Consider the following 24,867-nt stretch of genomic DNA (forward strand, 5'->3'; position numbering starts at 1 on the left):
TGTATAAGAGAATCTAGGAGAAAATCTAGGTGACCTTGGGTTTGGTGTTAAGTTTTTACACACAACACCAAAAACAAACACCAAAGAAAAAATGAGTTAGCTGGTCTTTATTAAAATTAAGAATCCTGCCCTGTGAAAGACACTGTTAAGAGAAAAGGCAAACCACAAACTGGGGGAAAATATTTACGAAACACATATTTGATAAAGAACTTGTATTCAAAATACACAAAAAAAACCCTCTTAAAATTCAACAAGAAAACAGCCCAATTAAAAAACGGGCAAAAGATCTAAACGGACACCTTCTCTTACCATAAAAGACATACAGATGAAAAATAAACGTATGAAAAGATGCTCAACAACATATGTCATTAGGGAAATGCAAATTAAAACAACAACAAGGCACTTACAAACTTATTAAAGTAGCTAAAATTCAAAAAACTGATAAAAGCAAGTGCTGCAGAGGATGCAGAGCAATAGGACCTCTCATTTATTGCTGGTGAAACTGCAAAATGGTATAGTCACTTTGGAAGACAGTTTGATAGTTTACTACAAAGCCAAATACAGTCTTAGCATAAGATTCAGAAATTGTGCTCCTAGATATTTATCCGACTGAGTTGAAAACTTACTGCATATTGCTGTTGTTAGCAGCTTTATTCATAATTACCCCAAAGCGGGAGCAATCTAGATGCCCTTAAACAGATAAACTGTGTACAACCATATAATGGAATATTATTCAGCAATAAAAAGAAATGAGCTACGAAAACCTGCAAAGACATGGAGGAATCTTAAATGCATATTGTTAAGTGAAAGAAGCCAGTCTTGAAAGGCTACATATTGTATGATCCTAACTATATGACATTATGTAAAAGACAAAACTAGAGACAGTAAAAAGATCAGTGGCTGCCAGAAGTTTGGGAGGGAAGGAGGAATGAACAGGTGGAACACAGGGAATTTTTACACTGGTGATTCTATTCTGCATGACATTGTAATGGTAGATACATGACAAAGAATGACCCTTAATGTAAACTACAACTTTCGTTATCAAAATGCATCAATACTGGTTCAGTAATGATCATTGACAAATTACTATTAACAAATCACTAACAAATATATCCCACTAATGCAAAGTATTAATAATAAGAGAAAAACTGTAGTGGGGTATATGGGAACCTTTAACTTTCTGCTCAATTTTTCTATAAACTTAAAGTTGTTCTAAAAAAATAAAGTTTTGTAACTGAATAAAAATGGTTAATATGTGAAATTGCAAGAAAGAAAAAAAAAATCCCAGAGTTAAGGAAATAAAGAAAATAAAAATAAGAGTGGTGAGATCTCAAAGAAATTATGCCACTGTTTCTATACACAACAGGTTTGCATGTGTAGCATCAGAGGTTCTGCTTTGGAGTTAATATCCATACTGAAGCCAAGATGCTCAAAAGGATGTATAAGTCATAGAAAGTGCAGCCCAGAAAAAAAAATCCTGCTCACCATTATAGGGAGTTAAGAAAGCTTATGTTGTTTGTCTTGGCCTGGGCTCTGGGGAGAAATATATAACCCTGACGAATAAAAAACCAAGACCACAGGGCTTTCTCTCAGGTTTGAAGTCTAAATTTGTACTGACATTCAGTCTAAGAACATCTCAGTTGAGATATTATCATAAAAATTGGTTCTGAATGATTAGACCCCAGAGGCTCTAAGTGGAAAACAGAAAAACTACTCTGGATCTTCTGCAGTATAAAATTCTCATATAACAAACGCGCCATAAGTCATCTATTGTTAGAAATGACACACAAAAAAATTACTATGAAAGAGAGTTAACAAGGAGAATCAGAATTTCTGACAACAGAACACTCAAAAAAAAAAAAACTATATAAAAATACTATGTTTAAAATTTTGAAGACATAAAAGGGATTGAAATTCTAAGAAAAGAGCAAGCTATGGTAGAAAAAGATAAATTGAAAAAAAAAACTGGACGAAACATCTAAATTTCAAATATAATCAATAGAGTACAAACCCAATGGTTTTGAGATTCGAACCAACCAAAAAATATGCTTCTGATAAGTCACCCAAGATTGATTTTTGAGTTGCATCATTACTTTATGTACCAACACAAAAAAACCTTAAAATGCTGCCAATTAAATTATGATGTTAAAAGAGAAAAACTCTGCCGATTAAATAATAACATGTTATCCCAATTTCAGGGATGTTAAAATGTAGAAAACAAAACAAAACAGATGAAATATGGTAGAGAATTAAGGATAAAACTGTGGAAATGACTCAAAATTAAGAGGAGAGCTGAAGAATATGGGGTTTTTTTGCATAATAAAATAAAAGCCTTGTAACATTCAAAGATATGTAGTAGTTGAGAAATTTTCCAGATTAACAAAAGCCACAAATCCTCAAATTAAAAACCACAGTCTTAGGAGGATAAATAAAAATAAATACAGACCTAGAAAGACTAACCAAACAGCAGAATAAGATCAAAACAATACTAAAAGAAAAGACAGCTTACTCACAAAGAAATATTTGGCTATAAGCAGAATTCTCAAAAGCAACAAGAAAGAATGGAAGACAATAGACTTGTGGCTAAACTGCTGAAGAAAAATAATTCTGTATCATTTCGGAGTGAAGGAAGAATTAACACATTTTTACAGAAAGACAGAATTCATGATCTTTGCTGAAAGAACTTCAACAGACTTGAGTAAGACAGAAATTAAATCCCCAGAAAAGGCAAGCACGAGAAGCAACAGTGAGGGAAAAAACTGGCAAATATAGGTCTCTAAACAAGCACTACCAGTAAGAGGTGAAAGGAATAATTAGTATTCAAGAGTTCTAATGTCCCTATATTATTTGGGAGGAAGGCAGAAATAATTAGTCTAGACTTTTATAACTTCTAAACCCATACCTGGGAAAAGAAAATTAAAAAAGCAAAAAACATTCTCTAGATTGGTAAATAAAAAGCACACGATTATGTGGTAGAAATCTAAACAGTTATCAAAATAAAGGCAAGCTGATCATACCTCTCGTTTAAAGAGGCTTGGATTAAAATTTCAAAAAACTCAGCTATATTCTTTAGTGCAAAATGTACACCAAAAAAACCTAAATAGTTGGAGTAAACTGTTAAGATACACAAGGCAAATAAATAAAGTACTATATTATCAAGATCTTTCTCTGTATTTCTATACAGCCCATCATATTACATATAATTTAAAAAGTATAATTAATGCAAAATTATATTTTTAAGTACTATAGCTTTATTATATATGTATAACTTATTGTACTAGGAACAGAACAAAAATACTGATGATCCATAACATATAGAAAGAGTCCACTAGTAAAAAAGTCAAGACATATAGATAGGGAAAGGTGATCTGTTTTGTAAGTTGGTTGTCCATGAGGAAAAAAATGAAATTAGATTCCTACTTCATGCTATATATTTACAAAAGGGGAATATTTATAAGGGTAGTGAAGAGATTTATAAACCAGACACAAAAAAAGGTTATTTGATAAAGGAAAAAGACTGATAAATATAACTACATTTAAATTTACATCTCTGTAAAATAAACTATCATAAGTATAAAGACAAGCCAGTCTAGAAAATATTTGCTTTGCACAGCAAAGGAACCCATCAACAAAACAAAAAGACAACCTACTGAATGAGACATCTAATAAAAGGTTATATCCAAAGTTTACAAAAAACTCATACAACTCGACACCAAAAAAACCAAACAACCCTATTAAAAATGGTCAGAGCACTTGAATAGGCATTTCTTCAGAGGACATACAGATGGTCAATAGACATGTAAGATGCTCAATGACATTGATCATCAGAGAAATACAAACTGAAACCACAATGAGATATCACCTCATAATAATAAATCAAAAAACAACAAGTGCTGTTGAGGATGTGGAGAAAAGGGAACCCTCATGCACTGTTAGTGAGACTGCAAATTGGTACAGCCCCTACAAAAAACAGTTGGGAGGTTCCTCAAAAAATTAAAAATAGATACTTTATGATCCAGCAATTGCACTTCTGGATATTTATCTAAAGAAAATGAAAGCACCAATTCAAAAAGCTAGATGTACCTCTACATTCACTACAGTACTATTTACAAGCTCAGTGCCCATCAATAAACACATGGATAAAGAAGTGGTACAAATATACAATGGAATATTACTCACCCATTAAAAAAAAGGAAAGAAAGAAATCACCATTTGCAACCACATGGATGGACCTAGAGGGTATTATGCTAAATGAAGTAAATGAGATTGAATGACAAAAACCACATGAATTCATTTATATGTGGAATCTAAAGAATAAAATAAACCAACAAACAATATGGAAACAGACTCATAGATACAGGGAACGAACTGGTAAATCCCAGATGAGAGGGTGGTTGGGGATTGAGTAAAAAGGTGAAGGTATTAAGAAGTACAAACTGTTAGTTACAAAACAGTCACAGGAGTGTGAAGCATAGCATAGGGAATATAGTCAATAATACTGTAATAACCATATGTAGTGCCAGATGGGTACTAGACTAATTGGGGGGATCACTCTATAAATTATATAAATGTCTAACCATTATGAGGTACACCTGAAACTAATATAAAATACTGAATGTCAACTCTAATTGAAAATACAATTAAGAAAATATTTGCAATTATAATAAACATCAACAAAGGATTACCAAGAAAAATGCAAATAATGACCCCTCCTGATGATTTACAAGCAAGGAGACCTAAATGACTAAACAACATGTTAAAAGATGCTCAAAGTTACTAGTAAGCAAGGAATCCCAAATTAAAACAAGAGTGAGATAATTCATGTTCTTTAAACTGGCAAAAATTAATAATAATGTCTGAAAAGATCAATTTTAGAGAATGTAGGGAAACTACACAGTAATGAGTGAAAACAAATATGAACAATGTGAAGGAAAATACAGCAAAAACTATCACGTAGGACAATGAACAGACTAGTTCTGCAACAGAAAAATTATACATAGCATGTAAGGATGTTGATTATCTCTTTTGTTTTATTAATTTGGCCTCGAAAATGTTAAAACTCAATCTGGTCTCTAAATACCACCCTTAAAAATGGCACTTTAAAATATTCCCACAAAAAACATGGCATACCTATTTCATCTATAAAGATGATGGAAGGCTGCAGCTTTATGGCAAGAGAAAAAACAGCAGCAGCTAATTTCTGAGATTCTCCATACCACTTATCTGTCAGTGTTGAAGGTTGAAGGTTAATAAATCGACAGCCTGCTTCTTTGGCTGTAGCCTTGGCAATCAATGTTTTACCACAGCCTGGAGGTCCATAGAGAAGAACACCTGGAAATTAACATGTTATTTTATTATTTCCTTTAAGAGAATATGATATTTGCTTTAGTTTACATGATAATCGACATAATACTAATTCTGACCACACTAAAACTTTTCCCAATGTTTGCTTGTTTTTACTAATCTTTTTTAATAGTAGAAAAGGAAGAAGCCATGGTCTACATTCTGTGTCAGTGACAACATGCTTTTAGGATTATAGCACCCTGTGTCTCCACCCTTCATGAAAAGGTCCAGTTCAGGATATTAAGGCAATCATTTTGACATCCAAACTCACAATACTCGATCAAATGGTTGACAAATAAAATCATTTAATATGCTCCACTTTCACAAGCTAACAGAACACTATAGCTCGCTGATGAATAGCACAGAGAAAATCAACTTCTTCAAAACAGAATGTAGCAAACACTATTCTGCTGCTGCTCAGAGCCTTAAGTTTTAGCGAAAAGGACATGTGCCTTTTTCCAACCAAATCATGATCTCTTTTTAAAAGGAACAGAAATGACCAGTCACTCCTGTTTTAATTTCCAAGAAATAAAACTATTATTAACCCATAGTCTCCACTGATAGCAGTTTGCTCTAAATACAATTTAAGGTACTTCTTTTATACAGAAAGGATCGAAACGGGTTGGGATCTTGTGCATTTTGGGAATCATCACCAACTGTTTTTCAACTAAAATGATAACATTTTTTAACCCAATATAACACTAAAATTATGGTAAATTTATGGTAGCCTATAAATCATCTACAGACAGGCCCAACGAAAACTACAAATTTCAGACTTCTTTAAATATTTGCTTAATTCAGCTTCTCAACTTTTTTCACACGATGGAACTTAAAGAATGACAATACTTATATAGACAGTATGCTGGAGTAAAACGAAAAGGATTTGGAGTATCCAAAATATGTAGTAAAAATAAAATATAAAACATAATGGAGGAAGAATATTTTATATAAAAGCCTCAATTTTCATTTTTTTTAAAAGTTATAAACTGGAGCTTGATTCCATAAACCTAACAATTTTTTTTTGCACAGAGAACTTCGAATAATGTTCAAATTTTTCCTCAAAAACACAGATTTTTCTAGTGATCTTAAGAATTCTTTAAGATTCAACTCAAGTTTAATCATTTTACACCATTTTTAAAGCTGATTTTAAAATTTAAATCCATAAACTTTACCAATACGTGTTAATATTTTCAAGCAGTCTTTGCAATTTTTATTTAAGTTCATTTAGGTGCCAAAAACTTCACTAAGTCAGTTATCATTTGAAGCCTCTACTGACTTTATTTTGGAAGTCTCATGAACAATACAGAGTAGTCTAATGCCATTTAATTCAAATAAAGCTGAAAACATGTGGAATGACTGCAGAAACTGGGAATTATTATTATTATCATATTAATCGTATAACTTCATATAGAATTCAGACCTACTAGCAAACTTTTATTTGCACATTACTTGAATCTCAGGGTTTTTAGAACTATTCTTGCAAAAGTCCTCATATTTGGTTGATCTTGCAGTAAATACATATATTGTATTTACACCATCACTTCATAAATTTATGAATGTCATATTTGTTTCAAAGTATTTATTTACCGCTTTGAATATCTTATTCCTAATAGTTTAGTTTTGGTACTTCTTAGCAGGATTAACTTTTTCCAATTGTTTCTATTCAGGGATTATAATTAGTGTATTAATCGAGCAATTATTTACTAATATCTGAAGATTCAACATGCAATGAAAGCTTTTGGATTTTACAGTCTTCTAGCTGTGATAGATAAGGTGTACATGAAGAGCAGGCAGTGGTTACTTTTTGACTGGGCTGTAGTTACATAAGTGTTAGCTTTATAATTACTCATTCAACTGTTTTATCCTCATTTCTCTATGTATGCTAAGTTTCACTAAGATTCATGGTGTCTCATCTGATGTGTATTCAGTGATTCTAGCAATATGATTATTTGAAAGTGGCACCTTTTCTATATTGTTTATTGAAGTGGACTACACAGTGTTTATATTTATGAAGGGTGATAAATGGTTGGTTCTGCAAGTGAATGTGAGACATTTGCCTGTAATTATTAGTTTTGCACCTTTTTAACTAGTTTTTTGAGCTTAGTCTGACACTTCTATAATTATTCAACAAAATAAAAATGTGGTTATTATTTTGTCCTTTGCAGAGGCTTAAAAATTCAAACCCCTTTTTAAGACAGATGATTTTGGTAAGAGCTTTACTTCCTAAGTACTACATGCAAATAAAACATGTACGATGAGGAAGAAAAGAAGTATTGGGACAAAAAGATCCAAATTGGAGATAGTCCTCATTAGTGAGAACTATATTATCTCATCAGTAATCAACTTTTCTTTCGTTTTTGACTAGTTTACTGACTTTCAAGCTTTAATAAAAAATTTGTCCAAGTGGTGGAAAAATAAATTTCTGTAAAAATTAAATCTACTTAGTAGTAAGTACTCAAGAAGGGGAATGTAGGCCTTATGTCCTCAGAAAAATAAATTTTTCAAAATATTTATTTTAGGTTATTTACACTTTTAAGGCTGCACCAAAGCAAGAAATTTGATGAAATTCACAAACATAAAACTTATGTGTCGAAATAATGACAAAATTCAGAGTTTACAGAAGCATATAGTATTCAAATAGAATTTTAACTGTTAGAAATTTTTTAATGTTTTGGGGAGATAAGGGTTACTTTTTAAATATAATCATTAATATTTTATGGCATGTTCTTATAACCAATTAGTGGCGTGATCGCTCCAACTTTATATCTTTATTTCACCTTATTAATATGATTTCACATGCTGCAAGGATAATACATAACAATGTCATTCTCAAATTATTGTTTTGAAGTCTAAGAAACAGTGATCACTTTCAGCTTTGACAGAAATGAACTATCTAAGGATAACAAAGCTGGCAATAAAGCAATGACTCTAACCTAGATAACCTACTTCCAGTTCAAAAATGGAAAAAGTGTGGTATGCAACTGATTTTATACTCCACTTCTGTAACTAATATCCAATTTTTTAGATGTAGGTCAAAAAGAAAACCCAATGATTTTTCAAACTTTTGTTCTTGATAGAAAAATTTTCTAAAAATGCAAAGCTGAGAAAGCTCAAATAGTAATTAATAATCAGGAGATACTCATATAACTAAAAATTTAAAATACACATAGGAACTACCTCTAGTTTTCAAATTAATGGTAGATGTATACCTAACTGTAGAAGTATCCTGTCATAATTTGGTATCTGCTGTGCTAATTGGGGCCTTAAACCAAGTACAACTGGTGAAGTCACCCAACTACCTGGACTAAGACATTGCTGATGAAAACAAGAGCTTTCCCTATAGCATATGAAAAAAAACATTTTAGTTTCCTGAATTTACAAATATTATAGAACTGTGTTAAGTAAGTTAATACCTTTCTCCTTTGATCTGGGCTCAGATAAATCATTCGAAATTTTCTTTGGGGAAAAAAATAATTAAAAAATCAATAAACTGACTTTTTGGTAAGCGAAAAAAAGCTTTATTGTTTCAGAAAACAAAAATAAATATAATAAATATATAATAATCAGCTTTGTTGTTTTAGTTAATGAAAAGAACATGACATTTTTGGTGATAACTGTCATCCTCTTTATCAGAAACAAAAATTAGTTCATAAAAATGTACAGGTGCCAGCTTTAATTACCTTTTAAACATAAATTAATGTACTTTAATGCAAAATTAGTAAGATTATAAGCAAGTACAATTTATACATAATGCTATTTTGATATTTCTAAATATCCTATTTTTGAAAAATGCATGTGCCTAATAATTTCAGTCTTGACTAGCAACACAAATCAAACTTGTCCAGTTGAAACATCTTTAATAAGTCTTGAACATGATTAATATTTGAATGAACAGGAATAAAAGTATTACATTTAAGAACGCAGTTATAAGCATTTTCAATTTGTGAGTTCCAAGGCTTCGAAGTGATTACTGATTAGGAATAAGAAAAAGGTTCCCTTAAAAATAAGTATTATTTAATTTTTACTTCACCTGTAATTCAGTATTTCCTGTTTAAAAAAAAAAAAATCACTGCACTAAAAGTAAAGTGAAAATAATTAAGAGGGAAAAAAATCATTAGAATTGTGAAAAATACAAAAAGAAGTCTTATCTTGAAAACAAAAAAATCTATATTGTGATTTTGGATTTTTTTTTAACTTTGATTTCCCAAATTATCTTTTATTTGGAAGTAAATAAATGAATTTGAAATAAAGGAATTATTTTGCAGTGGGAAACTAATAGGGGAAAAATTTTCTAAATTTGGGAAGACGAAGAATGAGCACTTATTTTAAAACTATTATTTATAAGACAATTTACTGGATCTCAGCATTCTCTTGAAAATCCAACTTTAAAAACACCTGTTCTACGATAGGAAGTTTCAATGTTTCCAAGATTTTTAATGCTGAAGCAAATATAAACTTTGGCATACCTTTTGGAGGCTGCAGAAGCCTGGAATTTTCAAATAGATGTTTCTTTTTGATTGGTAAAATGACTGTGTCTTTCAGATCTGTAATGACATCATCTAAACCTGCTATATCACTCCAAGTAACCTGGAGAAAGATAAGGTCAACATGAATTGTACAACTGATGTATACTCACGTCAGTAAAAAAGTCCCCCCAAAATGGCAAATCTTAATCTGATAATTGAATCATAGATAATAAAAGATCAAAATTATGTTAATGTATTTTCACAGCAATAATGAAATTATTAAACTACTATGAAACTATAAAAAAATAGCTGTCTAGTATTAAAAAAAAAAAAGCACTAGGTCCAGTACTCAAAACTCTGCAGGGTCCTAGTAAGCTGAATTCAGTTCATTTAAGAGGAAAAAATACTCTGCCAAGAAGATTGAGAACCAGCTCAGATAATCCAGTATTGGTTGATGAAGAAAAGCTCACCAGAAGTGTGCCTAATTCATATATGATGCTGTCAAACATAATAGGAAATTAATTTAGAAATAAGGTCTATACTCACCAAACTGGACTTCTGAATTGTATTAATCTAAAGTAAAACTATGTTAAAATTTTTATCTTTATAAATAGTAAACAGGGGTAAATACTTTGAAAACAGACACAACTTGTGTGTTTTAAAGCATTCGCACTCAACTTAAAAATTTTTTTTTGGAATTAAACTGAAAAAGATCCCCCCTCCCCCAAAAAAACCACCAAACCACCTAGCTCTAATCAGGCAGAGTAAATGGGCTAAAGGTGGGGTCAGTCAGAAGCAATATTTACAACAGATTTACTTTCTTAACAACTTTGAAAAAAAGGTGAAAAACCAAAAACCACAGCCGGATCTAAAAAAATAATCATCATCTACTTTCCCTATAGTTATAACAAAAAGCTGAGTCTATCAGTACAGTTTTACTCAGAAGTAAATGAGTAAGGCCTCAAAAAGTACCACTATAAATTTATAAACCAAATTCAAACAGAGGATTAATTCGGGGGGGGAGGGGGTATGTCACTTTGCACACAGATACTAAAAGACACTATAGATTTTTATTTTCTAGATTTGGGGATAGGGATATCATATTTCATTTTATTAATTTATTAATACCTGTTGTTAGAAAATATTCACAAGGGATTTTAGAGTTTATAAATTACATTAATCTGGTCCTCAAAATAACCCTTTTTAAGTAGGTAGAGCAAGTATGACATTATCCTACTTGCTGTAGGACACTGTCCTATATACCAGCGAACTAAGACTCAAAGAGGAAATAATTTGCCAAAGCCATGAATGGAAAAACTGGGATTTGGAATCTTGCATTATCTATCATATCCTATCATGAAAATCTAAAGTACATTTTATATGCCACAAAGGTAAATACATAAAAGCACAAATTTAACTAAACAAATGTGCATAAAAATAAGTTAACATAGCAGGCCTGAGACTATTATCCTCAGAAAGGCCTGCTTACGACACTGGCCCCTGGCTAAAGCACAAGAACTTAGATTTCGGGAGCATTCCCACCATTCTCTGATAAGGACAGGTTGTTGTGCTTAAATTGTTTGTGCAAACAACATGACTTGAGGTGGATACCTGTTTTCCTTCTGGAGTCAATAATTTTGGTAGATGTTAGGAAGACAAAGTCTACATGAGCAGGACCAACTGAAATCCTGGGCATGGAGTCTCTAATAAGCTTCCTTAACTTGTTTCTGGAGGAATCAAGTACATCCATGACTTCACTGGGTGAAGACTTTTAGAAGCTTATGCCTGATCTCCTCCAGACTTCAAACCATGACCCTCTTTCCTTGTTGATTTTGTCTTGTATGTATCCTTTTGCTATAATAAATCACATCCATGAGTACTAACTACTATGCTGAATCTTGTGACTCTTCCTAGAGAATCATCAAACCTGGCTGTAGTCTTCGGGAACCTTGGAACAAAATGCTAAACGAGAAAAAAAACTCTTAAAAGTTTAATGATACATACATGCATGTTAAGAGGGTCTACGAGATGAGCAGCAATACTCATTTCATATTCTGAAAGCTTTACATTTTTCACACCAATTTGCTTCATTAATTTCTCCGCCTAGAAAGAAAAAAAACAACCTCCTTTAGTTTGAGATTTAGATACTGTCAGTTCAAAACAAATATCCATGAAGTCTAAAAAAGAATTTTCCAGGGATATTCTAGGCCCCTTGTTCTCATCGTTCCCCACTGTAAGCCCTAAGGGGGAAAAAAAAAAATTGAGGGTCTATTCCACAGAAACCAGGGTGATTTAAACCAACTCACAGGAAATGAGGGGAAGTGAGAAAACAGGGTACATGATTGAAGATATATATATATATTTTTTTTTCAATCATGTATGTGTGTGTGTGTGTGCGCGCGCGCGTGTGTGTGTCTGTATAGCTTCATATTGAGCCAGTGAGACTCTAGGGTCCAACTTGACTTCTCTTTCCAAGTAGGATGACCAAGATAGGTGCAGGTGAAAACTCAAGATGAAGACCAAGGAGGTTAAGGACATGAAGAAATGGATGACTGGAATTTCTTTCCTTAAATTAACAATGAAAATTGTCGCCTAAGTTTTAAAAATTACTCTGGTATCTACAATAGGTGTTCATATCTAATTTCAAATTGTTCTGAAATGCTGTCCCTTTTAAAGTCAAAGTCAAGTCCCAGGGTTAGAAAACCAGCTATAATAAAAATAATTCTAAATTAGAAGTACACTGCATATATTTTTTAGAACTGGGCAAAACTAGCCTTAAAATTATGTGCTCTTAACAATACAACAAAGCTTTCAATTCAAATAAAAATGATGATATACATTTACTAAGTGTGCCAAATATTATGCCAAAATACTATAAATGGATTAACTCCCTGAATCCTTAGAGTGATCCTATGAGGCAAGCACAATTTTCCCTCATCAAAAAAAGAGTCTGAAGCTTAGCTAAGATTAAGTAATTTGCCTTCCAGGCAGTCCAGCTCTAGAACCCATAACCTAACCACTTCACATGTTATCTAGGTTTCCCCAAGTATAAGATGGGAGTTCTTGACCACTAAAGAGTCTTTAAAATCTATAGATAACATATTCGAATTTCAATTAAGTGAATATTTTTAGAAGTGAAGGTACTCTGGTAAATCATGTTTACCTAAATTTTTGTTGTTACATTTTCCTAAAATACTTTTATATAAGAACTTGCTGTCTGTCAAGGGCTTTGCTGTTCTAAAAGGAAATTCACATCACGGCATTATAGTTAAAGACTGGCTGAAGGAGTAAGATAAATGTGTGTTGATCATACTGTAGTATACAGCATTTTTTAAAAAGTACTATGAGCTACAACATTTTTCCTATTTAGCCACCCCCCTGTAAAATTACTGAGTCAATGGATAAAGTTGCCTTTCCCAGGTCCTTTCATCTCTTATAAATATCATCTCTTTTACTGTCTTTAAATCTTTTATGTGCCAGCTATGAAAGGGATCCTACTTTACTATCCGTAATAACATTAATTTAACTCTGCTTTTTCATTATGCTTCTATAAATGTGAAGTCATCCCACCCGCGTTCTTTTTAGGCCATGCTCTAAAACAGTGGTTCTCAACCAGGAGTGATTTTGGTCCCCAGGGAACATTTAGCAAAGTCTGGAAATGTTTTTGGTTGCCACCACTTGGGTGATGGGAATGGTACTACTGGTATCTAGTCGGCAGAGAGAGCAATGCTACTAAACATTCTACAAGGCACAGGATAACCTGTCCCCGATCCTATCCATCCCCCCTCCAATAATCTGGCTTCAAATATCATTAATGCTGAGTTGTGAAACCCTCCCTCCTCCCCCCTTAAAATTTTAGTCTAGGCCAAAATCGCCTCTTGCTTTAAATAATAACAACCTTTATCTACAACTGGGGTTTCCTGAAAAAAAAAAAAAAATTACTATGTTGTATACTTTATAGAGACAGAAAATGTTATAGTCAAGTTTACCTAGAATCTTTTTCCCACAACAGTAGTCCCTTTAACAATGTCTTCAGGTTGCATTAATAGCATTGACAGGAGAGAGAAAAGAAATTAATGTTTATTGAGCATCTACCACATGCAGGGCACTATGCTGGGTACTTTTACTTTACAATCAATCCTTCAAATCATCCTAAAAAGTAGCTATTACTATTCTCATTTCTCAGATGAGGAACTCAAGGATCAAAGGAATCAGAACAGCCAAGAATACACAGCTAGAAATTGGCATTACCAGAACTAAAACCCTGATTTGTGTCATTTCAAAGTTCATGTTCTACTGAAACATGTTCCTCATTTGGGATAGCAGAACGGAGTTTAACAAACAAATGAAAAGAAAGCACCCCAAAATACCATACCGCGACCAAACTGCGTTCCAAGAATAAGTTATACAACTGTCTAGTTTTGACGCCTTTAAACAAGCCCATTTCCAAAATATTTTAACTAGAAAAATAAAATTGTAATTGGACTACTCTAAAAATAGTTTATATTCATGCATTGGTTTCAGTTTATAGCTTAACAGTGATTATATTTTCTAGTCGTCAACATCTGCTTGTCATTTAAAGTGGGTCTCTTCAAATAGTTGATTCCACAGAGGGGAAAATGGTGGTCTGGGGCTGAGAGGAGTCAGAGGTGGGAGGGAAATATACATTTTACTGTATACCTGTCTTTTCAACTGTTCACAGTATTGTTTTATCCTTTCATGCTATTTCATTTTTTTCTCCATGTGAAGTATAATTTTAAAAATTAAGTGAGGTAAAAAATTGTAAACTAATATTTTTGCCTTGACTAGGGAAGGAGGAAATAAAGAAAAGGAGCAAGAGAAAATAAAGACTCATTTCATTCAAGTTCTAAAATGTATATAATTGATTATTCTTTTGGAAGAAGAATTTTAGAAAGTTAGAGATGGCAGTAACAAGTTAACATCAAAAAAACAGAGACAACCTATTTAAACATAGGTTAAAAACTTTTTACTGAGTTCACAGCTAATGTACTCCAATTTCCAGTAGAGAATACCACTGATAAAAAGCTTTAAAAATGCATTTAAATAGAAAATAGCAAAGAATTGGAGTAATTATCTTTATATATTAGGTATAACCCCTTATCACAAACATGTTAAAATTCTAGAAAATATCCTTTTCTAGATATGCAGATATGGTTGTCTCTTTTAGGGTTAGTGCAATTATGTGTTTTTCTTTTGATTTTATCATATGTATTCTAAAAGTTATTGGGTAAGATGCCCAAATCGAATGTCGTCTTCCCATAAACTTGCCCTACGTGCCAGTTTCTAAACTGGCTTTCTACATGGCTTTCATATCTGAGTTACAGGTGCTCCTAAGCCAAGAAAGTAAATGACAAAATTCTGTTTAAAAGTCATACATCTACTTAAAAAAATTTTTAAAAATAATTGAACATCAATATTTTAACCTCGAACTTAATGTTGCACTTAGGTTGACACATGGATATATTCAAATTCATTTTTTAAAAATACTACACAGGTCAAACTTCTTAGAGAGTTACGAATTGCCTGACATAATAATATAATCTAGACCTTGAGTCCATTATAATGAAATTCAGGGAACAAACAGCTGTCCAAATTGCTTTTCAGGTATATAGAGTAAGTAGTATTTATGAAACCATGGTTTTCACTGATTTAAGAGCTATGCAGAGCACTATAAAGCAGTCATTTCTTTACATTCCAATTTCTCATACTGGCCTATTGCATTTGAAAGAATAAGATTTATTCACCTTTTATTCTTTGCACAAAACATTTGTTAGGAGTTCAATAAATGTTTACTGAATGTATCAGTCACAACTCACAGAAAATCCATGACTATAAATATCTCTCACCCTGAAACAGTAAGAAAAATTTGAAAGACTCCTTGAAGGCTTTTGTTTTTTAAAGAACAGAAACCAAAACAAATAAGGAAATGACCTCAAGAGGCGGTAGCTGAAAAAATAAAACTAAAATTTATATTAACAGTAAGATTTTTCAGCAATCCCTTAATTAGAAATTAGTGGCATATCTAAGACTGACAGCTTGTCAGTATTATCTACATTTCAAATGTCAAACAAAGCAAAATGTATATCATTACTGAAGACAAATTTTGTTTAATCTATTGAAAAATTTTACCTAGATTCCTTCATTTATAAGCTGACAAAGTCTAATGAGGATGCTCACAACGAAACACTATAATAATTTTATTCATCATTTTTTCTTCTAGGTTGCTTAAACAGTCAAAAGGATTTGAGAAACAAATATTTTTTAGGAAAAATGAAATTAAATATGACAGAAAAACATTTTCATGTGGGTCTTACAGAACTTCTCACTAACTTATCATTCTATTACATCCTTCATTTTATGGGAAAATATTTACTAGTATAAGAAAAATGATCTTGAAACATTTTAATCATACCTGTTTCTGAGCTTCTACTTTTTGCTTTCTGGTTGGATCAATTGCATCTACCATCCATTTGATTGTAAAGTATGTTACTGCACCAAATATTGTCAAACGGAAAATTAAACCAACAACTTCATTCCGACTCAAAGGACGAGAAAAGGCTTCAGCATGTACCATCTTGATTGTTAACCTTAAAAAACAAACAGAAATGTCACTAGGTAATAACTAGATTCATTTAAAGTGAAAGACTGATAAATACCTTAAATTAAGCAACAAAAACTAACTTCTGATCAAAATCAACATGTTTACGGAGGAATGGGTTTTTACATGTTAAGTAAACACATTTTAAGCTCCCCTTGGAAGCTGAAAGAACAGATTAGAAACTGAGAGTTATTAAAATTTTTAATAAACTTTCTTAAAAGCTCATTAAATATAGAATAATTCTATTTGAAAAGTACAATAAACATTTTAAGATATTTACTCTTCAAAGAGTTTTAAAATAACTATTTTAGAGTCTAGAAAATCACTATATCACTAACCCAAAGAAAGGCAGCCCAATAATGAAATACTTTACTTATGTGATGGTAAGAATTTCTTCCATTAAGTGTAATGTAAACCAGGTAATTATAAGTGAAATTCAGACCGTGAACTGTCACTTTTTCCTCAAATACACTTTTAAAGGTTTTTGAGGCCTGTTTAAACTTAAACATGCCGTTTTCTTAATATGTGACATTAAATGTTTTGAGCCATGCTATTGTTTCCAACAACCCAGATAAATCTGAAGCAACAGAATCTTCAAAAATTGTTGAACCACAAGAATACAGCCTGCACCCAAGATGGAGAGGGAAAAGAAGGCAACGTGCCTACTTTTAGATATACCCCTGAGCAGCTACATTAATCACAGTTAGGCTTACAGGAAGCATGCACGCCCTCATTAAAGGTAACGACTATCCAGAAGAATATGCTTGTTGGGGATGACAAGACTCACATTTTGTGAGATAGGATCTCAGCTTCCAATAATGCTTTTATACTCTTATAGCACAAACTGTGCTGAATGACATGGGGGAAAAAAGAATATATATTTTTCACTCATAAGAATTTATACAGATGGCTCAGTAAAAGGTAAAATTTAGGTACTGCATAGATTAATATCTATGGTCATTCCAGCTCTAAAATTATTGTTTCTCTTTTTACTACTACTCAAAGATCCTCTTTACATCCCTACCTCAGGAATAGCTCCAACAATTTTTAAATTCCTCTTAAGACACCTCCCCTCCATTCAAGAGTATATACTCCTCCCTAAAAAAAAGACCCCAAATCTTTCCCTTTATTCACAGGATTCCCAACCATTCAACTATCCTAATCTAGCCCCAAAGAATGACTTTTAAGCATTTTTACTTCTCAACACTTCTCAGTAAGAACTCTCAAAAGCTGGAGTCAGTAGAATCTGAAAATGTCACATGTATTTTTCCTCCAGCAAATGTGCCTGGTACCCTGGATGGGCCATTTCTCCTCATTCATCTAGGTTTAGTCAAATTCTACCCAAACTTCAAAAACTTCACATGCTCCACTGAAGGCTTTTGGGCCATATTAATCCTCTATATTTTTTTATTGGCCCTATTATTGAATTTATGTGATATCTATTCTATCCAACTAGAGTTTAAATCCTTGTTTACATCTTATACATTTTTATAACTGTCATATACAAAAGAGAAGCTATTCAGTAATTTTTTGGTCAACAGGTATAATGAAACTGCAGAAACACCTCCCATTCAATCATTCCTGCAGAACTGCAGCCAGACTTTTGAACAATTTCCAAAGAAAAATCAAGGGTTCCATTGATTTTATTTCTCTATTACTAGAAGTCATTTACTTCACAATAGAACATTATTTAATTTAAACTTAACTAAATAATTGAAAGCCTTCATTTCAGGTAGAGAAACTGTGACCCAGGAATATTAAGTGATTGAATTCACACAATAAAGCACTTATTAAACATGTATATATAATGCTGATTATATACTGGGTATACAATAATGGCTAAGATATAATTACTTCACTCAATGAATGCATAGTACATATTAAGTATGTATTTTTTAAATGGAACTAGGGAGGAAACACTACCTAATTAAAATCTCTCCTCATGTAACACGTTAAAGAGTGCTTTCTCCCATCAGCCTGAATTCCTAAAAATGGGTTAACAATATTCCACTTCTTACAGGATGTGAGTTTCACTTCTCTAGCCTTTATTCCAAGAGTAAATGTGAAAATGCAGTTGGAATGTGTGGTATAATGTGGGGATAGTATTTACTGATGAAAATAAAACAGCAGCAAAATAAGAGTTTTATTAACTGAATCTGTGAAAACTAGGGCTATTCGAGTAAAACATTTTCATTTATTTAAAGTTTGGGTTAGTGGTGATAAAACTGCCATCTACTGGATGTTCCCTGAACTACATGAACAACTAAGGTGGTTATAACTGCATTCCAGTTATCAATTTTAATCCTATAAAAAATATGACGACACAAAACCTGTTAACTATATATTTTCCTACACTTAAATTATTAATGGTAACACAGTGCTCTAGACCTACTTTTAAAACAGTAGTCCATCTTTTAAAATGACCTTAAAATCCTAAAATGAAACTGAAACTTCTAAGTGAAACTTGTAACTCTATATACACTTTATCATACGCTCATCTATCATTCATATGACACTGGTATACCTGCAATGCGAGGCCATCATGGTAACAATACCATTACAGCAGAATATACAATAAAAGCTGCATATGCATTTAACAGTAGCGAGTGTATTTCAATCTTGTATAAACATTAGAATCAATAAAATGACCACACATTTATGTACATAAACATAGGTGGTGCTGTGTACAGCTAAGAAATACCGCAAAACTGTAATTCTGAGTTGTTAGTTATATGATGCCATATCATTTCATTTTAAAAAGTTCTCCACTTCAGGGTAGAAAACTTTGACATCGTACTACCTCGTCAATGAACAATTTATTGACAGGTTGAAGACCAAGAGTATAACATCATACAATAGTTTCTCTTTCCTGAATCACTGCAGTGTTTTACAATTTCGCATACATCAAGGTTCTATACACACAGCCTATGACAATGAAAGACTACCAATCCTCACATAAAAGGACAGATTATAATTAACATCACAATCCTCTGCAAAAGTGTGCCCAGGCCTGAAGAACCACCTCCGCTTTTGCACTTGGTGGTTGCGGTGCCTGTGCAACCATCAGACTCGGCTCATTCTGGCCGCCTTTGCCCAGGATCCTGATTTTGATGTCGCCTGGGGCGACCTCACGCCCAAGCAGTAACCCGACTGCCTGCAGAGATTCCCTGTAGGAAATGGTATAACTCTTGAGGGCAGCGCTAAAGGCCTATGCCGGGCCGGAAGCCAAGCGAGGGCCGGGACGCCCTTGGAGGTTAATCCGCTAGATACCAAGGGCTGGGGTAGTTGGGGGGCGGCAATGAAGTGGGGCGTGGGAGGAAGGGGAGGTGACTTTTCCTGCTGGGCTTCCTAGTTCCGAGCGGGGTACTAAAGGAGCTCAGCGGGATCCCGCGCCCGTCCCACGAAGCCCGGCAGGAACTCGCTACTCACCCCGGTGCACAATCAGCGGCAGCGGGAGCCCTTAGCCAGCCTCACACGGAAGGATACGGCCTCTAGGAGAGAATGCTTCCGGTGGGAGCCGCGCCCCGCCCCTCAGCTCGGAGCATGCGCAACCCGCGGCTGTCGGCGAGGAAGGGGGCGTGTTTCCGGCTGTCGGCGAGGAAGGAGAGCGTTTCCTGCTTTCAGAAATGGTGGGGAGGTTGGGTCGCGAGGTTGTACCGCGAGGAGGTCACTGACCAGATACTTAACCTGTCATCAGCCGTACTGAAGCTTTCCGCGAAGCCGGTGCATCTGCCTGCGGCATTTGCGAAGGCCCTGAGCTCAGCTACTGAGTCTCAGATATGGAATTAGGGAAGGCGCATGTCATATAACGTCCCTGCCCTGCTCGCGAGCTCTGGGAACTAGACTAACAAATCCGGGAACCTTCTTCGGAGTGCAAAGAAGTGCTCTGTATACCCGGCAAAGAAGTTCTTCCCTGACTCCTGCTAGGTCCTTACTCGCGCCCCTCATCTTCCTATCCCCCCCCCCCCCCCCGTGCAAACCCGCATGCTGCTCTTCTGTCCTTTAGCCAAAGCGCTGACGCGCTTGGTCACCCCGCACCCCTCACCATCTGCTTTTCAGTTTCTGGGGCGAGCTCACCCTCCTCCCCCATATCTGCACTGACAAACACCTGGGGGTAGCGCCTGAAAATCTTACAACGAAACGACTCTGCAGCCCACCCAGGCAGGCCCAGTAGTAAGGACAGAAAAGGGCATCCAGTCACAGGTTTTGCATTTCGGTGACTTCCCTTTTCCTTTACCCCTTCCCCTTTTCAGAATGAGAGACGTGACACAAGAGGTCCCAAGGGAACAAACTGAAAGCCAGAGGCTCCTGAACACATTGCCAGGGGGCGAGAGGACTTTAGACACTGCCCCCAGATAAAAGCAGCATCACTTCCTTCAGATAGAGGCGGTGAGACAAGTAATGAGGCAGTTCCTCTCCCTGCCCTCCTCAGGAAAGCATTTTGCGCCTTTGCTTTCGGCATCACCTTTGATAGCTTAAATTCCGCAATCTGTTGAATTTTAATGAATTCTGCCTTTGTTACAAGCTCGTGATACTGTAGTGAGGATAATAGCTACAGTTTATTGAATGTCTACTATGTATCAGGCAACATACTTTTTACGTGTTTCACATCCGTAATCTAAAGACCTCAAAAAAAGATCCTGTAAAGTAGCCATTATTTTCTTATAGATGAGCAAATTTTAAAGCTCAGAGAGATTAACTCTCCTAAATTCATGCATCTAATAAGTGGCAAAATGTTACAGGAAACTTGATCTAATTCAAACCCTACTCTTTACGTATTCTCTTTGAGATAGTAATTTAATACTATTAAATTTTAAAATCTAGGTGAAGGAGGTAAGACCATGAAATGACAAAATCATAAGGCTTTAAAGAGTAAATGGGTAAATGTTTAATAAAACGAGTCGTTGACAAGAATCAGAATGGAATTTAATACTGTAAGTGGTTCATGTTTTACATCCATGCTTTTTGGTCTATATGTGTGTGTCTACATTCATAATATGTATTTTAAAAAAAAATGATATGAAACTACTTTTGGGAGAACTAGACCGATTATTTAGAGAGGGAAATAGAACCGAGAAGAACAGGACGATTACGAGGCCTGGATAATATTTACAAAAAAAAAAAAAAAATACAAGCCATGTGTACAGCTAGCTGTCTTAGAAGTCTTAGAAGATATTCTACTGCAGCGGTCCCCAACCTTTTCGGCACCACGCACCTGTGCTCCTATGAGAATCTAATGCCTGATGAGCTGAGGTGAAGCTGAGGTGATACCAGTGCTGGGGAATGGCTGCAAATACAGATGAAGCTACCCTCTCTTGAAGGCCTCCTGCTGTACAGCCTGGTTCCTAACAGGCCATGGACCACCCATCTGCTGCCCCAGGATTGGGGATCCTCTCCTGGACCCCTGGGATTATCCTCAGTCTGAGTCATTGCTCATGGAAACATGCCTTGTCAGAGTTAAAAGGTAGAAGTTACTGAAGGAAAGAATTTTAGGTTTTGTGGCCCATTAGGGTAATTTGGTAAGTAAAAGGAGCTGGGAAATTCAAGATGGTAATGGATTGCCATCATTCACTGAGTGAAACTGGGTCAACTAAGAACTTCACTGGCGTTATTCTAAGGACTAGCATGATCAACCTACCTAGTCTGACATTAAAGGAGTTTCTGAAACATAGGGCTTTAAGTGCTAAAATAGAAAAAGTCTCAGGTAAACCTGAGATGAGCAGGTTACCCTACTAGGGACACTCTAAATGAGTTCTAGAGTGAGGTGGAACTCCAATACAATTTGAAGCTAATCTGAATTCACCTGCCTGATAATGGGGTATGATTGTACAAAAAAAAGAAATTATGGGATAAATTAATCATAAATTAATCATGACTGACCATGAAGTTTACATGCCTCCAAATAAATGTTGCTGCTCATTCCTTTTCCAGTGGTTTGGCTATAAACCAAGGACCTATACCTGTACTTTTTGGGCCTAATTTTCATTTAGCAAATCCTTAGGAGGCATCCTACACCTGGGCCCTAAAACATCAAATTACTGCCTTCCCACATACCATACATGTTCATTTCCATCAACCACTAAATCAGGTAGGTTCTTTTAGAATAGAACAGAGTGAACATATGCTTTTCATCCCAGGATAGCTTTATATAATCCCTGGCAGCACAAAACACCATATTTGGCCCACAGTAGGGGCTCAATAAGTAATTCATTATGTGTAATATTATAACAACAGATTTTTTTTTTTAAGACTTTCTGGACCTCTGTGATTGTTAGACTCAAGATATTAAAAATAATTATTTATTGTAGAAAGTCTTTCCTTTATTAACCATTGACTCTTAAAACAGTTTATGGCAGTTCTCCATACATAGAACTAAAATCACCTTTCTTTTTGTTAGTTGGATGGGGGTGCATTTAGTTTGCTCTGCAGCCAGGGTCAATCAATGCACTGGACCCTGAAGGTACAGGGAGGGGTTCCTTAGATGAAGGATTCTCAAATTTCACTGTGAGTCTATAGACTCGGACCACTTGGCAAAATGCAGATTCCCAGGTCCCAGCCTTAGATAGTCCCATTTAATTGCTCTAGGTTTTGGCCTAGGAATTTGCATTTTGAATAAACATCCGAGATGATTTGGATAGAGGTACTTTTGTACCATACTTTGAAAAATTCTACCCTAGTCAGTCATAATTTTAGATGTATTTTTACAAAAATCTCTACTGCCCCAGCCCCAAGAGCCTATTAAGCTGGGATACAACTAGAAATCAAAGCAAGGCAGCTTATGACTAGATTCAGAATAGAATATTTTTAAAAGGAAAAACAAACCTGAAATTTTTAGATAAGTTAATATAGTAAACCTGACCCTATTCATTACTCATTAGAAATGATTCACTTGACAGTGATTTAGAAAGAGTAAAACTTCAACAAATAGATAAAATTATATAGCAGTAATTATGCCAGTATAATAGTCACTTTGTAACCTTGGTTCTTTTTAAAATATTTCATCAGAAAAGAATAATCTTAATTATTATTTTGACAAGTTAAATAGAATGGGAGGAGAAAGAAAAGTAAAGCAAGAATATGTAGCTGTACCTGAAGTCATGAAAGCACTGAGAAAAGCCAAGATTAAGTGCTTGAAACTTCACTAGAAAGAATACGATGATATCAAGACAAAAATAATGGGAAACTAAAATTTCAACAAATTCAAAGGAGTGGAAAGATGAATTGATAGCTCCATTCTATATAAAGCACAGAGAGCTAAAAGACTCAACAGCAAAGTTCAAAGAGCATACAATTGTAAATCTACTTTTCATGCTTTTATGTTTTAAACTTTACACATAATTTAAAATGAATGTATGTTAAAATGAGTATGTAATTTTCTCATGTTATCAGGGTAGCACAAATCCACAAAACCTTACATTGCTACATAATTATTTTTCTCAAGCACTACTGTCAGTTGTACTTTCTTTAACTTCTTATGCTACCAATAAACATTTTACAGAAAGACATTTATTTTAAATCTGCAATATTTTGTTGTTTAGTTTTAATACAGTACTGAAAATAAACTATTCAAGTGATACAATCTGTAAAATCAGGATTGATAAAAACGGAGTTGCTTGGGAAGATGTCTGACCTTACTATACACTCTTTAGTAAAGTTTTAAGGCATAGATGAAAGAGTAATCTCCCTAGGAATCATTTGGGGCCTTTATAAATGCCCAAATGTTTTTTTTTTTAATAGAAGAGATGAGAGAGATTGACTAGGATAACAAAGATATGAATTCATCAGCCAAAATAGAAGAAAGAGTACTGTAGTTGACACATTAATTCTCAATTCCTGTAACAGCAGATTGATAGATGAAGCAGAAAACAAGACCAGATGCTGTGGTTTCCAGGATGCACTTGGCTTCCCATCCTTTATAACCTGGAGCATTTTTTGCTGTAAGTAAGTAGGTCACTTGCCTGCTCTCATTTACCTGATTCTAGAAAAATGCCCTTGAAAGTATATGGAAAGTAATGTGTGCTGGGGCTTAACATTTTAAAAATTAAGATTGAATAAAAATCTTTCCTCCCATTTCTCTGTTAGTCAGAATAACTTGTAACTTCTAAGCATAAGTAAAACCAAACTGGACAAGAAAAATTTGAGATGTTATTTTCTAAACACATGTACACTAAAATGTGTGTCCATTCTTTTAGCCCCCATAATTGACTATACTTAGCAACAGCATAGTACTCATCTCACAGAATTATAATTGGTGTTTAAATTTCTGTATTCTATCAGATGTGAAATTCTTGATAAAAGAGAATTCCTATGACATAGGAAGATCTTAACAAATGTTTTAGTTAACTGATTTTTGTCCCCAAATCTGACATAGCTAATGGGGCTTTTCAGGACCCATTCCTATAGATTTAATGTGATGAGGGCAGGGAAAAAGAGGAAGAT

At 34.2% G+C, this 24,867-nt stretch overlaps 1 protein-coding gene across 1 annotated transcript in view; it reads right to left on the reverse strand.

Moving 5' to 3' along the window:
- Positions 1 to 19,975, reverse strand: part of ATAD1 (ATPase family AAA domain containing 1) — a 37,338-nt gene extending 17,363 nt beyond the window's left edge. The window contains exons 1-5 of the mRNA XM_016128233.2: positions 19,858 to 19,975; positions 16,243 to 16,417; positions 11,814 to 11,912; positions 9,810 to 9,930; positions 5,131 to 5,331 (exon numbers count right to left, since the gene is read on the reverse strand). Coding sequence (XP_015983719.1) covers positions 5,131 to 5,331; positions 9,810 to 9,930; positions 11,814 to 11,912; positions 16,243 to 16,404 — 583 coding nt within the window. The 5' untranslated portion in view covers positions 16,405 to 16,417; positions 19,858 to 19,975. The remainder of the gene's footprint in view (positions 1 to 5,130; positions 5,332 to 9,809; positions 9,931 to 11,813; positions 11,913 to 16,242; positions 16,418 to 19,857) is intronic.
- Positions 19,976 to 24,867: the final 4,892 nt, after the last annotated feature.

Source organism: Rousettus aegyptiacus, unplaced genomic scaffold, assembly GCF_014176215.1.
Source record: "Rousettus aegyptiacus isolate mRouAeg1 unplaced genomic scaffold, mRouAeg1.p scaffold_m13_p_6, whole genome shotgun sequence".
In the NCBI taxonomy this organism is placed as follows: domain Eukaryota; kingdom Metazoa; phylum Chordata; class Mammalia; order Chiroptera; family Pteropodidae; genus Rousettus; species Rousettus aegyptiacus.